At 42.7% G+C, this 21,254-nt stretch overlaps 1 protein-coding gene across 1 annotated transcript in view; it reads right to left on the reverse strand.

Moving 5' to 3' along the window:
• LOC137504746 (uncharacterized) overlaps nucleotides 1-21,254 on the reverse strand; it is a 42,033-nt gene that overhangs the window by 12,608 nt on the left and 8,171 nt on the right. Inside the window, exons 5-12 of the mRNA XM_068233331.1 lie at nucleotides 20,801-20,932; nucleotides 17,864-18,048; nucleotides 11,732-11,918; nucleotides 11,524-11,649; nucleotides 8,788-8,907; nucleotides 7,464-8,408; nucleotides 4,272-5,216; nucleotides 3,748-3,921 (exon numbers count right to left, since the gene is read on the reverse strand). Of these exons, the coding sequence (XP_068089432.1) occupies nucleotides 3,748-3,921; nucleotides 4,272-5,216; nucleotides 7,464-8,408; nucleotides 8,788-8,907; nucleotides 11,524-11,649; nucleotides 11,732-11,918; nucleotides 17,864-18,048; nucleotides 20,801-20,932 (2,814 nt within the window). The remainder of the gene's footprint in view (nucleotides 1-3,747; nucleotides 3,922-4,271; nucleotides 5,217-7,463; nucleotides 8,409-8,787; nucleotides 8,908-11,523; nucleotides 11,650-11,731; nucleotides 11,919-17,863; nucleotides 18,049-20,800; nucleotides 20,933-21,254) is intronic.

Genomic DNA, 21,254 nt, shown 5'->3' on the forward strand with positions numbered 1-21,254 from the left:
AATATCGCGGCCTGTTTGACTGAGATAGCTATAACTACAGCTGCTGCCATTGCTGATTACCTGTCTGCTGTTGTCATGTGTCCACTGCTCAGTTTTGAACTTACTAGCATATTCCTTGCATGCAGAAGCATCTGCTGACACTATGAGTGGGTGGAGCCAGATGTACCCTTCAAAAGAAAGGCCTGCCCCTCTAAGCCCAGCCCTGATGTAGCCCGGATGTGCCACACAAAACTAGTTAGTGTTTCCTGCCCCCCGCCGATCCACAGTCTCCTCTGCTGTATGCGAGGCTGTATACTGTCACTGTAGCTTTCTCCCAGAAGTGCTCCTGGCGATCCAGAAAAGCATTCACAGTGCCACGCTCCCCCTGCTCTGTTACATGCCTATAGTGCCATCAATGTGTACAACAGGCGGGAGTATGGTGGGTCTGCACAAACTGTACAAACAGAGCTTTGCTGGCTAACTGACTTTTGTTTTATGCCACTAACCTAGCATGTGGATTTATGGTGTCAGATTAGCTTTGCTATAGCATTTTACTGGTTCTTGCTGCCTCTTTGCTGCTTAGTTATATGAAGGTGTACCCCAATAGTTTGTGGAGTCAGTCTGTGTGATACGTGCAGCCGTGGTTTGTGTTTTTAGACAAGTGAACAGTGCTGCTGCAATTTTAGTAACTCTGCTTTGTATTAGATATTAGATACTGGCACATTACAGCACCATAGAGCCAGACTCAGTATTGGGTGGCAGGATAGCTCATGCTTTGCGCATATTATAACATTAAAGTTATTTGGCCTCATTCCCACTATACAAGGTAGGCAACCATGTCTTTATCCAGCAACCCACGAAACCTGCATTGCTTTCCATTGCAGTGCTGACCGCATTCAGTGACCAAGGGGCAGTACCATATTGCAAACAAAAAATGTAAGCAGTAGGGATGCTCGTTCGGATTCCGCGGAAATACAATTTTCGCATTTCCAATCAGAAATTGCATTTCCGCAGTAGTGCGGTAGGCGGATTTTGTTTCCTCTTGTTCCCACTCTTCTGCTTAACATACCCTTAAAATTTGGTGTTTCTAGTAGCTATGGGGCCACTGTCGGCGGCCACTGACTGTAATGCAAAATGCGGAATATCTGCATTACTGATATGCGGTAATTTTAAGCCAATCAGAAGACTCAGAATGAATAAGCCAATAAGAGAATTCAGAAATTTCCGCCTAAATTCCTATTCTCTGATTGGTTTATGCATTGTAAGTCTTCTGATTGTCATAAAATTACTGCATATCGATAATGCAGATTTTCCACATTTTACATTACATCAATGGCCACCAACTTTAGAGGCTAATAGCAAAGCCCCCATAGGTGCTAGAAACACCACATTTTCAGGGTATGTTAACCTCTTGACGACCAGCTAACGCCAATTGGCGTAAACTGGTCGTCTGCAAGTTTCCATGGAAACGGCCGCTCGTTCGAGCGGCCTTTCCATGTCCATTCACGGAGGCTGTCTCCGTGAACAGCCGGAGAGCCGCCGATCGCGGCTCTCCGGCAAAATGTAAACACGCGGGGAAGAAATCCCCGCTGTTTACATCATACGGCGCTGCTGCGCAGAAGCGCCGTAAGCCAGATCGGCGATCCCCGGCCTCTGATTGGCCGGGGATCGCCGGCATATGATAGGCTGAAGCCTATCCTTCAATGCGCAGGACGGATAACCGTCCTGCGCAGGCCATGGAGGGAGAGGGAGGGACGGGAAGCCAGGGAGCGCCGAAAACGCTGCGGAGGGGGGCTTTGAAGAGCCCCCCCCCGCAAAGCGCAGAGAGCCGGCGGCGATCAGACCCCCCCAGCAGGACATCCCCCTAGTGGGGAAAAAATGGGGTAAGTCTGATCGCCCTGGCTAAAACCTGATCTGTGCTGCGGGCTGGAGAGCCTACGCAGCACAGATCAGCCAGAAAGCCACTGGTCGGCAAGTGGTTAAGTAAGTTAAGCAGCAATCGATGTTAAAGTCAGCAAAAATTTCTGTGGAAATGTGCATGGGAATGCGAAAATCGGTAGCGGGAAGTGGAATCGGCAGCAGTAATCGGCAATGGCGGAAAGCGGATTTTCAGCGAAAGCAAAAATTGCCATTTCCGACTATCCCTAGTAAGCAGCAGTGCGTTGTGATGAAGCACTGCAATGCATAAGTGGGAACATCAGGCAGTGCAGTGTATTCACTTCTGATGTTCTTGCATATCATACATTATACATGTTGCTGAAATGTGCACAGCAACCCATATATTGAGGAGGAGGCCTTAAATTAAACCTAGATTGAAAGTAATCTTATTAGATAACTAATTGTATGGGTGGTACTTATGTTAAATAGAACATTAGTAGCATGAAGCAGAGTCTTGTATATATATATATATATATATATATATATATATATATACACATATTAGTTTAAGGGCTGCATTTGTAAGACCTAAGTATCAACATGACAGTCTGATGTAAAGTCTGCTTCAATCAGCTGCAAAACAGCGCCATGCACAGTAGAAGTGTTTTGTCTTCTGTTTAGTTTTAAAGGGACTCCGAGCTCAAGTAAAAAAAGAAAGTTGTACTCACCCGGGGCTTTTTCCAGCCCAGTGCTGGTCGGGAGGTCCCACGACGGCGTCCTGGCTCCTCTCATAGTCCCCGCTCCGGAATGGCTGACCGACCGCAGCCCAGGCGACACTCTACTGAGTGTCGGGCTGTTCCTTCCGCGTATAACGAGGCTGATGTCACACGCCGGGCGCCTCACATCATCACGGCGGCCGGCGTGAAAGTACTGCGCATGCGCGATTAAAGCGCGCATGCGCCATACTGCCACGCCGGCCGCCGTGATGACGCGAGCCGGCCGGCGTGTGACGTCAGCCGCGTCATACGCGGAAGGAACAGCCCGACACTCAGCAAAGTGTCGCCCGGGCTGCGGTCGGTTAGCCATTCCGGAGTGGGGACTAGGAGAGGAGCCAGGACGCCGTCGTGGGACCTCCCGACCAGCACTGGGCTGGAAAAAGCACCGGGTGAGTACAACTTTCTTTTTTTACTTGAGCTCGGAGTCCCTTTAAGCAAACATCTATTAACCCTTCGCACTCTCGCATGCAAATGTTCAAACAAATGCATTCACAGATTCACTCATCCAGGCACAACTGTTATCCATACAGCTAAGTTAAAAGCCGGGGTCTTAGTTCACAGAAGAATGCTTAGTCACCTATACTGCGCAGAAGTACCCAGGTAAACAGCATAGTGCAGACATGCAAACATGCATTGCATCAAACCTAACTAGGGATTAGGAGCACACATCCTGACGTCCTCTCCTGGGACAGATAGCGCATCTTACCAATCGCACAAGGGAGCTAACGTAATGTATCCATGTGCACCATGCACATACACCAGCATAAGCTGCAAAACAGCGCCATACACAGTAGAAGTGTTTTGTCTTCTGTTTACTTTTCAGGATGGCAGGCTGAATTTGACTTGCTGTTCTGCCTCATTCGCATAGATAAAACCCCTACATTTTTAACACTTGCATTGCAGGAAAATAGAAAGGGACTTCAGACAATGACTTAGTAGGGCTAGCACTATATGTCCCCATGTTCTTTTATCATGTCACATGTCTGTTTAGGTACGCTTTAAAGCTTCTTCATGAACTATTACCCAAACAACTAAAACATAAGATCATATTATCACAGAGGTCTTCCACACTACATTTTTCTATAATATGTTAATATTAATTTCTTATACATACCTTTGGATGGCTGAGGTGTGAAAACATTTGCTACAGAAAGGCATCTGCTGCCTTCGTATGGTGCGGGGCATTTACATTGTTCAGTGCAAGTTAGTGTATTAATTGTGCATGTTCCTCCATTAAAACAAGATCCAACTTGGCAGAAGGTTGAGCTGCAGTTAGAGATTGGCGCACCTGTTACAGAGTAGAGAAATCTTCATTAGCTAATGTAATTAGTTTACTTATTCAGTGGGTGTGATTTACTATCATCATAGCAATCTGCAACGGGGAAAAAAAATCCTGAGAACGGATTTAAAACATAAAACAGCCAATGCACAGCCAGTAATGGCACACCAATAATTCATAATATGATTCCAAGGCTGCACTGATAGCCAGCTAATAACTGCTGAAGCTGTTTTCTAAACATGTTAAAACATACATGTGCTGTGACGGCATTGCGTGTTTCAAGTAGTGAAGAAAAACATGTGTGATTCAAACAAGAGTGCACCCTGTCTAAACTGGTTAGTAAGCAGATAGCAGCTCACCTGTGGAACTTGTTGTGGCCGAGGCAGCGGAAGTTGGTGTTTTTGATGTTGTTGTTTCCCTTGATGTTGTTGCATTTACAGTGCTAGTTCCTTTTGTGGTAGAGCTTGATTTAAAAGTTGATGCAGAGACTGTGGTTGTTGAATTAACTGTAGTGGTTCCGGTAGAGGATGCTGAACTTGCTGTGTCTGCACTTACAGCATTTACCTTTGTTGTTGTGGAACTTGTAGCACTAATGCCTGTTGCATTATAATTACTTGTTGCATTTACAGAGGTATTTACAGCTTCTCTTATGTTGTTTGTTGTTCTTGTAGTGGATATGGTGGAGGTTAGATACGGTGTTGTGGTTCTTCCAGAGGAAGTAGCTGGAGTGGTTGCATTGGTTATGGTGGAAGTCATATTTGAAGGCATGCTTTCTGTAATTCTTGGTGCTGTAGATGCTGTGTATATAGTGGTGGCATGAGATGTTGTAGAATTAGTAGCTGGTGGGGATGCTGAACTTGCACGGATGGTTCCGGTACTCTCAGAAGTTGAAGACACAGTATGTCTTGCTGTGGGTGTTGCTGTAAACAGGCGTAATGTATTTTCTCCAACAACTATAGTAGATGTTGATACTGATGAGTTTATAGCACCAGAACTAGCAGAAGTAGCAGAAGTAGCAGTGGTTGTTGCTGTGGTGGTTGCAGCATTCATTTCTGTTGCATTAGTGTTATAAGTTGAATTCATGGAGGTATGAACAAACTCAGTTACACTATGTGAGGTGCTCTTTAAAGATGTTGAAGCAGTCAGGGATAATGTTGAAGGCTGTTCAGGTGAATGAGCAGAATATGTTACAGGGTTTACATTTAACGTTGTTCCACCAGTAGATAGAGGCGGTACAAGAGTTGATGTTGTTTGTGAAATGTTAGACTTTGCAGTGGGCTGTGCAGTAGTTTTCTGTATAACATCTAGAGAGGAAAAAAAAAGATCATAATAGTGTACAGCTAACATATTTTACTTTCATATCTTTCATATCTAAAAATGGCTGCATACGTCAGCCTAATGTTAGCTACTAATTACATAGCAAGAATAGAAGCAGCTGCAAAAAGAGTGGATTTACTAAATAAAACAGCCTATGCACAGCCAGTGATTACACACCAATAATTCATAATATGATTCCAAGGCCTTTTGTGGTAATGGCTGCAGTGATAGCCTGCTAATAACTGTTGAAGCTGTTTTCTAAACATGTTAAAACATGCAGAAATATTTTACGTCATTTTCTTTACAAAAAACAACAACACATCCCTGCAAGATTAGATAAGTATTCTATGATTATTTCTGTATTTTCCAATTAATAAAAAAGGATAACATACCCCTCCCCATTAACGTTGATTAGTTGTGCAGATTGGTGTCAACCAAAGGGGTGGTGTAACATCTGCAGAAATGGCGGCTGCGGGCACGCAGGGTGTCTCCACAGTCGCCTTGCCTTCCTGCTCAGGGACTTCGCTCGTGCCTCTGGTGTCTAGTATGCCGAGGACGGGTTTGTCTATGGCACATAGGGTTGCTGTATTGCACGGGCGCGCACGGAGACAGGACCTTTATGCGGGGAGGAGGCGCATCAGCTGACCAGCCGGTTGGCTGACGTCAGAGGAGACTCACGGCGCTCCGGATTGGCTGATTGTTGTGGGCGCGGCCGTGGAGTCTCCTCTGCTTCAAAAGCCTTCGCTGCTAACTTGCAACTTGTCTGCTGTTGCGAATACTCACGTGTTAGCACTCAGACCTTAGATAGTATCCGGTGTGCTTTGATCTGGGAGGAAACCAGGGATTTCACACAAGACTAGGATTATGGTATTTTGATATTCTGTGTATGACTCTGGCTACCCTCTGACTCTGCTCTTCCTTATCGTTTCTGTACTTCTGCCCATCTGACTCTGTTGCTGAACCCTGCCTGATATCTTACTACTCTCTTGCCTGCCGATTCTGTACTGTACCTGCCCGCCTGTTACTGATCCTAGCCTGTCTGACCTTTCTACTCACCAGTGAGCCCTTGTCACTGGTGAGGTGCTCTCTAATAGTACCCACCAGCTCCTCTGGTGAGGTTTAGCCAAACGAATCAGTTACTGTGTTCTAATAGTACCCACCAGCTCCTCTGGTGAGGTTTAGCCAAACTATTCAGTTACTGTGTACTGCTAGTGCTCACCAGCTCCTCTGGTGAGGCCTAGCTTTACTATTCTGTTACTGTTGCACCAAGCACTACATACCTTGTACTCTGCCAGCTATACTTGTATTATTGGTGATACTGCAGATCACCACATAATCAGGTAAAGCGTCTCTATTATTGGTGATTCTGCAGATCACCACATTATCAGGTATAGCGTCTGTATTATTGGTGATTCTGCAGATCACACATAATCAGACGTCTGTGTTGCTACACCAATCGTTACAGGTGGTGTCTATATGGTTGCCTCCATTATTGTGTGTGCACCACAAGCTCACCATTGTACTACACCCATCTTTTTAGGGGGTACATGGAAGTACATGGAAGTGCAGAAAAGCTCCCATCTTAGTACTGTGGTGCTTTGTAAGAGGAAAGGCATTTCTGCCCCACATTGTAAAGTACCCCATCAGGGTAAAAGCATATGGGTTAGAATTATTCAGGGGGTGGAACCCAAAATTCACTAGCTTTATGTTCCTGGTCCATAACAACCTGCAAGACTTTCAAAAGCGAGACTATGTTGCGGTTGCTTTTAAACAAAATGAAACTGAACCTGAAGCGAGGAAACTTGCTCCAGGTTAGACCCTTATTTACGTACCTCATAATTCAGGCACATTAAGGTAAGGGTGCACAATTCTTCCTGTGACTATTGTTTTTCCATTGCTCTGTGACTGCATTTTCATTCACGTTTTTTGCACGCTATTTTTGATTTTTATTTGTCATTTTTTGTTTTTTGGCAAAATATTGAAGATTGGAAATATGTGAAAAAAGCAAAAAGCTGACCAATTTTTTTTTTGGTTTTTTTTGCCACAGAGCAAAATACAAAAAAAATGTAATGTGGAGCATTCCCAAATAAACTCCCAATTCTCAAGCTTCCCATTCACTTTAAAATACATGTGCTGAGCCGGCATTGCGTGTTTCAATTAGTGAAGAAAAACACGTGTGATTCAAGCAAGAGTGCACCCTGTCTAAACTGGTTAGTAAGCAGATAGCAGCTCACCTGTGGAACTTGTTGTGGCCGAGGCAGCGGAAGTTGGCGTTTTTGATGTTGTTGTTTCCCTTGATGTTGTTGCATTTACAGTGCTAGTTCCTTTTGTGGTAGAGCTTGAATTAAAAGTTGATGCAGAGACTGTGGTTGTTGAATTAACTGTAGTGGTTCCGGCAGAGGATGCTGAACTTGCTGTGTCTGCACTTACAGCATTTACCTTTGTTGTTGTGGAACTTGTAGCACTAATGCCTGTTGCATTATAATTACTTGTTGCATTTACAGAGATATTTACAGCTTCTCTTATGTTGTTTGTTGTTCTTGGAGTGGATATGGTGGAGGTTAGATACGGTATTGTGGTTCTTACAGAAGAAGTAGCTGGACTGGTTGCATTGGTTATGGTGGAAGTCATATTTAAAGGCATGCTTTCTGTAATTCTGGGTGCTGTAGATGCTGTGTATGTAGTGGTGGCATGAGATGTTGTAGAATTAGTAGCTGGTGGGGATGCTGAACTTGTACGGATGGTTCCGGTACTCTCAGAAGTTGAAGACACAGTACGTCTTGCTGTGGGTGTTGCTGTAAACAGGCGTAATGTATTTTCTCCAACAACTATAGTAGATGTTGATACTGATGAGTTTATAGCACCAGAACTAGCAGAAGTAGCAGAAGTAGCAGTGGTTGTTGCTGTGGGGGTTGCAGCATTCATTTCTGTTGCATTAGTGTTATAAGTTGAATTCATGGAGGTATGAACAAACTCAGTTACACTATGTGAGGTGCTCTTTAGAGATGTTGAAGCAGTCAGGGATAATGTTGAAGGCTGTTCAGGTGAATGAGCAGAATATGTTACAGGGTTTACATTTAACGTTGTTCCTTCAGTAGATTTAGGCGGTACAGGAGTTGATGTTGTTTGTGAAATGTTAGACTTTGTAGTCGGCTGTTCAGTAGTTATCTGTATAACATCTAGAGTAAAAACAAGAAAATATCAAATAGTGTACAGCTAACATATTTTTCTTTCATATATTTCATATCTAAAAATGGCTGCACACATGTGCCTAATGTTAGTTACTAATTACATAGCAAGAATAGAAGCACCGGACTTCACCACTCGAAGTTAACTAAGAGAAGCAGCTGCAAAAATAACTTTCATATCACCATATTTTGTCACACAATTTCATATTTGAATGAATGTTATAAAGAGAACTAAACTGAATGCACTAAGTTGTCCACAAGCGAGAAATTACAAACGAACAAGCAAGTGGAAAAGGTGCAATACCGAAATTAATAAAATGATCTAAATGTAAAAAAATACAGGAACAAATACCAACTGGTTTCGATTTACCTGAACAGTTTGGTCCAGTGTATCCTGGGAGGCACTCACAGTAATAGGAACCATTTGTATTAATACATATGAAGGTATTTGAACAGTTGTTCAGAGAAGGTAAAGCACACTCGTTGATATCTAAAAAAGTAATAAATGCAATAACAAATAAATACATGGAAAAAATAACACATTTTTATTCTAACAGAAAAAAAAATTGAAATACATTTTACATGATTTCAACACATTTATTTATCCACTATATTATTCAGACTGAATGCTTAATAAATGTTTTAGAAACTAGAATCAATTAGTTTACCTATAAAGTGGTCTTTTGATTGGAAGCTCTTCCAAAATGTTTGTTTTTGTTATGGAAATATAGTAGTAACAAAACTAGGGGTGTGGGAAAGTAACAGTTAGAACATTAAGGAAGTCTAGACCTGTTCACACTGCAACATGCAAGCTCAATTGCTTTGCACTTAGTGATTGCAATTTTGCAATTCAATTTTCAGAGGGATTTTTGAAGGAATGCTCTAAAAAATAATGCATGCAGCACATTTTCAATTTTAGCCACATCACAATGCTACTCTGGAAACACACTTATAGGGTGACACTTCACTATTGTTTTGTCAATCGCTGGTGATAGGCAAGCGCATCACAATCGCCACTTATGTGAACCAGAGCTTACTGTTCATGCTCTGAACACATTTTTGTAAATCCCACTCAAAATAAATGGCAAATAAGTGTCATATAATAATAAACATGCAAATTAAAAGTTGCTGTCGTTGTAGTTTTTGATACTGGTATTTATTTTAGGGGCAGACTATCCCCTCCTAGCAAAGAGGGATACTAGACCGTCCTTTCTGTTTTGTGTATGTTTATAGGGTCCTGCTGTTATTAGGCTCGATTTGTGGATATTACAGACATATTCTGATTTGAATCTTTCATATATCTCCCAATGTGTTATTACCGTGTACTAGATTGTTTTAGTTTCGAGCCTCAATATTTCAGTTATGACTGTGTATTGATAAAAAGTGAAAAAATCCCATGGAGGACAATTATGCTGAAAATGTATAATTTGGAACACTTTTAAATTTGATCTTGTATTTTTCTTCTTTTGTCTTGAACTATTTTCTGTGTTCTGTGCTATTGTTACCTCCTAATAATAATGATTCAAAAAATTATAAAAAACATGCAAATTTAATATTTCTATTAAAATTCTCATATATCCATCCCATGGTATGCAAAAACAAACAAACAAACAAACAAACAAAAAAGCAAATAAATTATCTTTGACTGAACCTTGGATCTGTTGGCTACCCAGCACCTTCTGTCAGCAAGTTGATGCAGCCAAATGGCAGCGCCTGTCACCGTGCCAGTGTCAGCTTGACATGCGGCAGGGTTACCTGGCAGCAAGAAAATGCATCATGATGCATCATGAAGCAGTGGAAAGTTGACTTTCCACTGCTTGCGCCAAGAGTTAGCAAGCGCCTGGTCTGATGCACGGGAGCAGCTGACAGGCGGTGAATTTGCCACCTTCAGTCTCCGGTGTGAAAGAGGCTTTGCTGGGTGTGTCCTAAACATAAAGGAGACTAGTTGAAGTTACTTTATTCATTTTTTTCTCTTTTGGGGGGAGGGGATATGTGGAAGTAAAGATACTTTAACACCCTATACTGCTATTTTGAATACGTACATGACTGCAGCATTTTGATAATGTGAATCACTTACATACCTGTACAAAAAATGTGAGCATCTCCATAATAGCCATTACCACAGTGACAAGAATAGCTTCCTAGTGTGTTTGTACAAACTGCATTTTCTATGCAACTTGATGTGTTTAAACACTCATCGATGTCTGGAAAATAGTAAATAAAACACATTTAGGGTAAGTTCCCAGTAAGTGCATTGTTGCACAGTGTATTGCTGCGTGTTCACGTCACTGCGTTGCTACGGACCACGTTATCCAAACACTTGCTACAGTGTAATATGGATAACTTGTGCAATAATGAGCCCATTACCATAGCAATCTTCATGCTATGAAAAATAACATGCACGATATATTGCGCAGAGCGTACAGTGGATTATACCCACATTATAGCCACTGGCATAACAATAGCCTTCATGCTCCCCAGCGGTTATGTAAGCCTGCTCCTTCTTGGCCACATGCTCTATGCTGGCATCAACTGGCTTCCAATGCATGTTGTGTGATCGGAAGTCAGAGGATGGCAGCATAGAGCAAGTGGCTGCCGGGAGGAAGAGGAGAGTAAGTGGCTGCCGGGAGGAAGAGGAGAGTACGTGGCTGCCGGGAGGAAGAGGAGAGTAAGTGGCTGCCGGGAGGAAACGGAGAGCAAATGGCTGCTGGGAGGAAGAGGAGAGCAAGTGGCTACCGGGAGGAAGAGGAGAGTAAGTGGCTGCCGGGAGGAAGAGGAGAGCAAGTGGCTGCCGGGAGGAAGAGGAGAGTAAGTGGCTGCTGGGAGGAAACGGAGAGCAAATGACTGCTGGGAGGAAGAGGAGAGCAAGTGGCTGCCGGGAAGAAGAGGAGAGCAAATGGCTGCTGGGAGGAAGAGGAGAGCAAGTGGCTCACCACTTACACCATCTTACACCACTCACAAGTGCGGATACCATGCACATTTGTTAGATAGCTGTTGCTGGACCCATTTGCTTGAAGAGCCAGTCTCCTGATAGTGCATACACAGGGGATTTATATGTCATCAGAGCAAATGTACAATAGTTTGCAAAGCACTAAGAAGCACGTACCTTTACAGAGATGTGCATTGGCTGGATCGGGTGCATAACCTGTGTTACAGGAGCAGGTGTACCCACCCAGTGTATTAATACATATCTGCTCGCAGCTGGAAATATTTGTATAGCACTCATCAATATCTGAAAGAAACATAATGTAGATAAAATACAACGGCATAATAATATTATAAATATTCATAGTCACCTATTCAGTTTTACTTACCAAAGCATTTTATACCAGCCAGATCACCAGACAGTCCAGGGGGACAAGGGGAGCACTTGAAGCCACTAGAAGGAGGGGGTTCATCTATACAGGATGAGGTGTTAAAACAAGTGTTCCCCAAACAGGCATTAAAGTCCTCAGTGCAGAACTCTCCTGTCCATCCGTCTGAGCAGTTGCAGGATGCCGTCTACAAGCAATGTATGAATGTTATACCATGGCTTAATGGAAAGATTGTGCGTGAAAAAGTTTCAAAGACGGGACCAATTCACTTTTTTTTCCTAAGTTTTCTCCCAAGAGATAATTTTTCTGTTTAAAATAACCTTTCAGTACTCTGCAATTGAAAAAGTACCAAACATAGGTGAAAAAAGTGCTATCAAGATTATTCTCTGTATTTTCTTGCTTGCTGGTGGCGTAAAGGGCATTTTACTGATAAGATGTGAAAATATCACCTGGGAGGAAAACCTAGGCGAAAAAATGAATTGAATAAGGACCAGAATGTTTTATGAAATACCCATACAGTGCTTTCAAGCATTCAAGAAAGGTGGCAAAATATGGCTATTTTTCAGTGACACATACCTCCCAACTTTCTTAGATAAGAAAGAGGGACACCCCTGCCATACCCCCAACTGCACCCCCATATATGCGTACGATAAAGAGTTCATCAGAAAAAATATGTTGTTTAATAATTCAAACCACACTGGTCCTTTTTAACATGGGTAATTTTTCTTCATTTTAACATTTAAAAACAAGTAATAAATACATTTAAAGGATGGGAATAAAGTCAATAAAGCACATTTTTAAGTAGAAAAATACAAACCGTATATACTCGCATGTAAGCCGATCCGCATATAAGCCGACCCCCCAACCTTTACCTAAAAAAACCATGAACAAATGATTGGCCCGCATATAAGCCGAGGGTAGGAAATGCTGGAATGGTGCAGATGGAAATGATAGTCCAAGACTCAGAAAAATGCTAAAAAGTGCTACTCTGTGCTGCATTTGTTACGGGCTTCGGCCAAAGATGAGGGAAGAGGGTGGATTTATGGACTTCAGGATAGTCATCAGTACCTCTGAGTGCAGCATCCATCGCAATGTAAAAGAAAAAGCTATCTGCTGCCTGCTGCGTGACCCCCCTCCCCCACTCATGTGCTCAGTGCTGCAGGTACTGCAGGTAGAATCAGGTGGTGGTGTGCCACCAAACAAGAATGTTTGGCAGTTTTGAAGTGTCCGCTGCTTCTCTCTCTCCCCCCGGAGTGTCTCCGCAGACTTATGCAAAGTGGTGTGGTTTCTTTTGCACAATCAGGTGGCCGTGTTACCCCCCAGCGTGCCACCAGACAATAATATCTGACAGCTTTGAAGTGTCCATTTGTGTCTCTCTGTCCCCCCTAGTCTTTCCACAGGCATATGCAAAGTGGTGCGGCTTCTTACCTCCGGGCCGCAACCACCAAGACTCCTCCATAACTGAAGTCCATAGCAGTCTCATTGCTATGACGCCCTCTAGTGGCACCTTGTGTGACGTGGGGCGGGGATAATAGAGATGAGACTGTTACGGATTTCCATTACGGAGGAGTCCCAGTGGCAGCCCGGAGGCAAGAAGACGCACCACTTTGCATAAGTCTATGGAGAAGGGAGAGAGAGGGGAGAGAGAGAGAGACGTAGAGGGCACTTCAAAGCAATCTTGTCTGGCGGCACACTAAAGGGGAACACGCCCACCTGATTGTACCTGCAGCACAGAGTAAGCACATGACTGGGGTGGTTACGTGACCTTCAGTGGACTGCTTTTTATTTTACTTTTCGGTGAGTGTTGTATTTGGGGGGGAATTTACTACACACATGACTTGCATATAAGCCAACCCCCCCACTTTTGGGACACTTTTTTTGTCCCAAAAAATTGGCTTAAATTAGAGTAGATACGGTACATTTACATCTGTCCATCAGTCCTGAAAGAGGAACAAATAAGGAATAAAGAGGGAAAGGGGTATTGGGTTCTCCAAAGAAGGACAGTTGGGAGCTATGGTGATATAACAATAGTGGATGCAAGGCTTGCAAATGCACCACTGCCCCTAGAACAGGCTTTCCTTCAACTGCTGTATCAGTCTTTTATTGGTGTTTATAATCATCATCTATGTATGTGCTTTGAATAGTGGTAATCATTAACAAACTTAGCAAGTTTTGGCACTCTATATCACTTAAAAACTCACACTGGAGCTACTAGATTAAATCTATGCATATGCAAGATAATCCATCATGACCAATCAGGTTTTATGCCTGGTAAAGGCACGGATATCAACTTGCGTAGGCTGATGACCAACATCGCTGCCTCACACACTAACACTGGACACCGAGTGGTAGCCTCGTTGGATGCCGAAAAGGCATTCGACTCAGTGGAATGGAACTATCTATGGGCAACTATGCGTAGACTTGGGTTTGGAAATGGTTTTATCAAATGGGTTCAGATGCTCTATGACTCGCCTAGGGCCAAAATTCGCACAGGCAATGTCATATCGCAGTTCTTCAGCCTAAAGAGAGGTACCAGACAAGGGTGCCCACTGTCACCTAGTCTATTTGCAATAGCAATGGAACCAGTGGCTGCCCGTATCCGCCAATCATCGGAGGTGAAGGGCCTATTGTTGGGAAAGTTACATGAGAAGATATCTCTTTATGCGGACGACGTCCTTTTGTATCTCAATGATCCCCACACCTCACTTGATGCAGCTCTATACCTTTTTGAGGAATTTGGTGAGATGTCGGGAATTAAGATTAATTGGAATAAATCTATACTGTTTCCTCTGGATGATATATCTCTCATGCCGTTCCTGGCAGGCTCTCCTTTAGCGGTGGTTGACCAATTTAAGTATCTGGGTATTCAGATAACTAATGATACCAATCAATACCGGATTCTCAACGTGGACCCAATCATTCAACAACTCGAAAATAAATGTAATACTTGGAATAGACTTCCACTTAACTTGATCGGCAGAATAAATTTGCTTAAAATGATTTTCCTACCCAAGTTTACTTATGTTTTCAGACAATGCCCAGTGTGGCTTCCAACATCACTATTTAAGCGTATAGATAAAATAATTACATCCTTTATTTGGGCAGGCAAACAGCCTCGACTCGCTTTGGACCTCTTACAGCTTCCCAAAACTAGAGGTAGTCTGGCACTTCCACACTTCCAAAAGTATTTCTGGGCTTCAGTGCTCGTTACTGTACGCTGGTGGTTTTCTCAGGATGAGTTGAATCCGGCTGTGAATGCTGAGGCAGCGGTGTTGGGCTCCTATGAGCAACTTACCAATCTTCCGTATAGAGGTCCCAAAGCCAACCCACAAACTACAGCAGCTATGACAACAACCTGGAGGGCATGGGTTGCGGCTAGATCCCACATTATTAAACCCAATACTATCTCTCCTTTCACGCCATTATGGGGAAATCTAAATCTAAAACATTTCACTACCATCCCCGACCCAGTGGTCTGGGCGGGATATGGTATTAAAAATATTTCCCACATCCAGCATAATAAGTCCTTAAACACGTTTCAAGATTTGAAAATGCAATACAATCTTCCCAATAAACTCCTGTTTCGGTATCTGCAGTTGTGCCATGCCCACAGATCTCAGTTCGGATCAAGACCTCCAGACCTGATTACTGACAGACTAGAACAATTGCTTATGACCAAGGATCTCCCTAAAACTCTCTCTGCTATTTATACTGAACTACTTAATTGCAATCATCCACGATTACTTAAATGCTTTCAAAAGTGGTCAACTGACATACCCACCCTGACTGAAGTGGATTGGGACTCGATCCTAACAGAATTCCCCACCACAGTGATCGCAGCTAGTGACCAGCTCATACAAACTAAATTCTTACACAGAGTCTATCTAACTCCTGAAAGACTACATAGAGTGAGCGACTCTAACTCAGAGCTCTGCTGGAGATGCTCAGTAAATGTAGGTAGCTTCACACATATCTTTTGATCATATCCCAAGATCACTCCATTCTGGAAGAATGTCCTTACTGTAATTAACAAACTATTACAGATCTCCTTTCCACTGGATATGGGGATGCTCCTACTCAGGAATTTGGGCAAATCCAATCTACCATCCCACAGACAGACTCTAAGAATGCTTTGTTTTTATGCCAGAAAGGAAATTTTAAAACTTTGGAAAAAACAAACTATTTCTACAGTTGGTATGTGGGCTAAAACTATCAATAATGCATTACCATTATACAGGTATACGTATCTAAACAGAAAAAGTCCAAAGAAATTTGGCAAAATCTGGGGAATTTGGGAGAATAGAATTTTAGACCCAACAAGCGAACACTTTATCCCAATCTTGGAATGAGGTTGTGGCGGGGTCGCGGGCCGGGGGTGGGCAATACTTTACTTTCTTTTCTTTCTTCCTTCTCTTCCTCTAATCGGGGGCTTCGCTCCCTCTTTTCTACCTAACATCCTCTCACGAAACAGCTTTGGTCCCAACAACCAGACTCTTGTATGTAAGTAAGGAGTACTATGATAATGTAATGCGATACTGCCCTATACTGTAATATTGTTATGCTGTATACATCGCTGTGATATGTAAAACATGCACAATGGCTGTATAAACCTTAGCTTGTTTCTGTACTTTACTCTGCAGTCTCTTGTAAAATCTAATAAAATTCAACTGTTAAAAAAAAACTCACACTGGGCTAGGCTGTCTAGGCGTCCTCTTTTGCTTGGACAGGTCCACTTTTTACGACCTTTCCGGTCAATCCTCCTAGGTTTTTTAAATGTCCAGGTGAAGAGAGCTGAACACAGAAGGAGCCGAGCTGCAGAAGAGCCGCTTTGTTCAGTGTGTGAGTCAGGCACAGACTGGCCAGGGGGGAAGGGGGGCAATCTCCCCCCAGACAGCCTTTCATTCAGTGATTTAGGGCAGGTATGGTGTATTCAGGTTTGTTGTTGTAAGGCAATGTGAAACACTAGGCTAGTTGATAAAAGTGCAATTAGAGGGCAGGCAAGCTTGTAAACATACACAGCATGATGCAGAGCTTGCCTGGAGGGTCCCTGGACAAATATCTGCCTAGTCTCTCCCCATTGTTATAATAACTGCATGTGTGAATAAGGCGTTAAAAAAGTTGAAAAGTTTTTGACAGCCCCTAGACTCCAGGAGGGCTGCTTTCTGACTTGTGTGAGAGACTGGCAGGGCCTCCTGTTTTACTGCACTTCATCACAAACACCTTTGTTAGCTTAAATTAACCCCAAAGTGTTTAGTTAAATCACTGAGATATCCAGCTTTCAGTATGGGCAAATGAATGGCAAAACGTTCAGTACAGCATGTTTAACTTTTCTTTTCTCAGCAGTTACAGTTTTAGGTTGAACAGAAGACATACAGCCATCCAGTTCAGCCAGAATACTAAATCATTGTGCTCAACTAGCATGGTTTTTACAGTCTTCTCTGGAGTTCTCACCATGATTGTCATTTGTCACCTGCCTGTGTGATTTTATTGCATTTTGTGGGGAAATCTTCTGCGAATCTGATTGCATTTTGTGGTCGGCCGGCCCTCCACCACCATGTGATCTGGAAAAAAAAACGGCCCTCCATGCCCGCGAAGTTGGACAGCACACTGCTAAGGTCTTGTATATTTGGCCCCACCCATGACCACGCCCACATGTTGTTGTGATTGTCCTCTTTTTTGGAAATCAAAATATGGTCACCCTACACTGGGCCCCAAAGCTCCTTAAAATGTACCAGAACTGAGATAAACTAAAAGTTTGATACATACCTGGTGCCTCCTCCAGCCCCATGTGCACAGATCGCTCCCCTGATGCCGTTCTCAGTCTTCTCACCTTTTTGGTACTGGGACCCATTACTTCAGCCATTCGCGGACAGTCTGCGCAAAATAAGTGCGCCCTCTACGTATCTCTCCGGTTGCTGTATGTATAAATCTTTTAGTTTATCGCAGCTCTGGTTTCCTTTAACTACACCTCTAATTCTATAATTCTAGAAAAATCTGTCACCTTGTAAAATAATCTGCAAAAGAATTTCCCCCCTCCCCCACAAGAAAAAAAGATAATATATACATATTATCACATTGTAAACACCATTCATAGCTTTATCTAGTATTGTTTACTTATTTGACAGTCCATACCATAAACTTGGAACTGTTCCATTCACCCCTCTGGACGGCGTTCAGATAGTCACAGGTTGCATTGTTGCTGCAGTTGCATAATATAAAAGTGATGGCTAGTTGTGTGATGGCTTTGGAGTTGTTGGCAATTATGGTGGCGAACACAGTTGCTGAAGAGGAGGGAAGCCAGCTCAGGCTGCCATTTTCTGAAGACAAAAAGCAAAAAGTACAGTTTCCTCAATTAACGGAAAGCCAGAAGTTAAGGCTAAGCTAGGCAGGCAGGCAATATTTAATTATCCTACTGCTTTCATGCTGTAACCTTTTTTAATGAATTATCTCTCCAGATTGTTTACTTACCTGGCTACTGGCTACTTCCTTTTGGATACTAAGTAAGCAAAAAAGTACTATGAATAAGGTGAAAAGTGAAATCAAAGGTTTCCTAATCAGGAAAAGCTAATTTTGAGTGACAACTCTTCTAAGGTGCATGTTGCCAAAAAGTTATTTTACGAACAGGCTAAGCACCAGAAAGAATACATAACTCATGAGATAAGTTTAGCATGTCTGAGCCTACCTGGATGAGATCTAATGTGAAGAACTACAACTGTTATTGTTAAAAGAGAGAAAGTTTTGGATAGCATAGGTGAAGGTTAGAACTCTGGGGTGTTTTTTTTTTTATTTTTTTATTGCTGTTTTGCCTCAATGAGTTCTCTGAAAACTTCCTGTTGCCCTGGATGGTTGTAATTACCCCAGGAAGAAAGGATAGAAAATGTGTCACTAAATGGGAACATGTAACAGCAAAACAGCAAAAGTAGCAAAGTGATGAATGTTTGGGAGTTATCCTCACTCTCTGTTCATATGATTGGGGTTTTCTCAGCAGGAAGTGTGGAGCTAGCCTCCTGTGGAGAATACCAATTTAGAAGTCTGACAGAGATTGTAACTCTTCCTCACCTTATCTAAAATTAAAATAAAAGTAAGCTAGGGCCCATATGCAATTAGCTTTTCTCCTAAGTTATCTCCTAGGAGATCATTTTAATATTCTCATCAAAATAATAGCTTTTCAGCATTTTACAATTGAAAAAGTACCCAAAGGAGTATTTTCTTGCTTGCTGGTGGTTTAAAAGGCATTTTTTTGACAAGTTGGGGACCCGCATGCACTCATATTTTTTAATAGTTATTGACAGACAGACATAAGAATCTGCTGTGATTTCCACCTACATGCTGACATCAGCAGAGCTTTCATTCACTGTCATTGCTGACAGCTGACTGCTGCAGAGTACAGCAGTATCATGTTATTTGAGTTGGTAGATATTTGCAGAGGTATAGGGGTGCAGGTATGGCATGTGCCCTAGGTGCCTCTTACTGGAGGTGCTGCTCCATAGCGTCATTGGTGTTCTCCATACAGATACTAGATTTTATCTGGGGGACATTCTGCTGCCTGGTTACATCTTTGGGGGAACAAGCCGCAAAACTGTTGTTTGGGGGATATGATATCCCCCAAACAACAGTTTTGCGGCTTGTTCCCCCAAAGATGTAACCAGGCAGGGATATGCATACGCTGATGTATTGCGATACTACATTCCTACAGGCCATGCTTTTCTTCTACTTGCACACAACCAATTAAACCAAGACTACATATAAAAGTATTTGAAGGATGCCCCCCTTTCCAGTGTTTACCATGGATGCAATTCTCCCTAGATAAGCCTCTGAATATTTGAAACTCCTTACCACTCTGACCCACCATTGATCAACCTCTATCCCATACATACAATCAGTGGCGTAACCTCAATTCATCCCCCTCCCCCCGAAAAAATGTTGATGCCCCCCCCCCCCCAAAGTTCACATTGCTTCCCTTGTCCCTTCTTGGTGCCCTTCACAGCCTTGGGGCCCATCTTACAAAGGTCATAAAACAAGTGTGGCCATTATGATCTTCACACCCATAACAAGTGTAGCCACAAAAACATCTGATCTGAAGCATAGCCCCCTATTAGAAAAAGGGGGGCGGAGTAGTAGTTCGGGCCCCAAAACAGCTTTGGGCCCCCCTGAAATTGCAGTATCTGCTCCCCTCTAGTTACGCGTAGGTTAAAATACAGTACATCTAGCATTCCTTTACCAGGTATGCTCTACAAAAGTATATTTACTAGATACTGGAGTGTGATTACGATGATGGCCTGTTTGTGAGAAGCAATAAATAAATGGCTACCTTGTAATGTTATCTCCCCACATTGTGGTATTCTCATTTGATGTGTATGCCTTGTTTTATCTAAAGCAGCTCATGTAATTCTAAAAAAATGCTTCTTCTAACAAAATGCTTGGCCTGGCATATCAGGTCCGATTAGATCTGAGTAAATTAGACATGTAAATAAGTCCCCTGTGCTCTTCACTTTAATCTTTAAAAAAAATCATTACTAAGGGCTTGCTTACACTATGAGCGTTTGCATCTTTTTTAAGCACTGGCGATTTCAGAAATCGCCCTAAAAGCGCTTGTGCAATTATTTCCTATGAGAATGTTCACATATGAGCGTTTCGATTGTGTGCCATCCTCAAAAGTGCTGCCTGTACCATTTTCAGAGCGCTTTGGCTCAATGGAAGGTATAGGGAAATAGCTAAGTGCTTAAAAAAGTGCTTTGTATAGCAATTTCTCGTGTGCTTTTAAGAATAAATACAATGTGATTATTCTTTTCCGGGTCAAAGCGCTTACAAAAGCGCTTACACATAATCGCTCAACGCTCAGAAAATGCCAGGAATCACTTGAAAAATGTGCGCATAAAAGTGCTCAGCGATTGCGATTTATAATGTGAACAAGGCCTAAATGATTAATCAGGCACATACCGATTGCGTAATCATGGCTGTTATCTCATGGCAATCTACATAGTTTCAGCATAAATACATGCAGAAAAGGGTATACTAGTGCAAAAAAATGCAGTTCCTTTGAAATGGATGGATAGAAGCTTTTCATACCTGAAATAATGACGTCAGTGGATGTTGCCAGCAGACTGAACACAGATTCTTCTGCGGTGTAGCTCATCAGGACTTTTTCCTTCAGAGAGCCCATAATAATTGCAGAGCCAGAGATATTTGGAGGAAAACTCTCTAAGCAAAAGAAACTATACATCAGCATAACTTAGTAACTGATATGCAAAATGTTAGTATATGGGCAGCACAGTGGCGTAGTGGATACTACTCACACCTTGTAGCACTAGGTCCCTGGTTCAAATCCCAGCCACTATCTGCATGGAGTTTGTAGGGCCTCCTTGTGTCTGCATGGGTTTCCTCTGGGCACTCCAGTTTCCTCTCTCACATCCCGCCAAAAAACATACAGATAACTTAATTGGCTTCCCCCTAAAATTGGCCCTAGACTATGATACGTATATAGATGTATAACTATGGTAGGGATTAGATTGTGAGCCCCCTC

The sequence above is a fragment of the Hyperolius riggenbachi genome, chromosome 4, assembly GCF_040937935.1.
Source record: "Hyperolius riggenbachi isolate aHypRig1 chromosome 4, aHypRig1.pri, whole genome shotgun sequence".
Classification (NCBI taxonomy): domain Eukaryota; kingdom Metazoa; phylum Chordata; class Amphibia; order Anura; family Hyperoliidae; genus Hyperolius; species Hyperolius riggenbachi.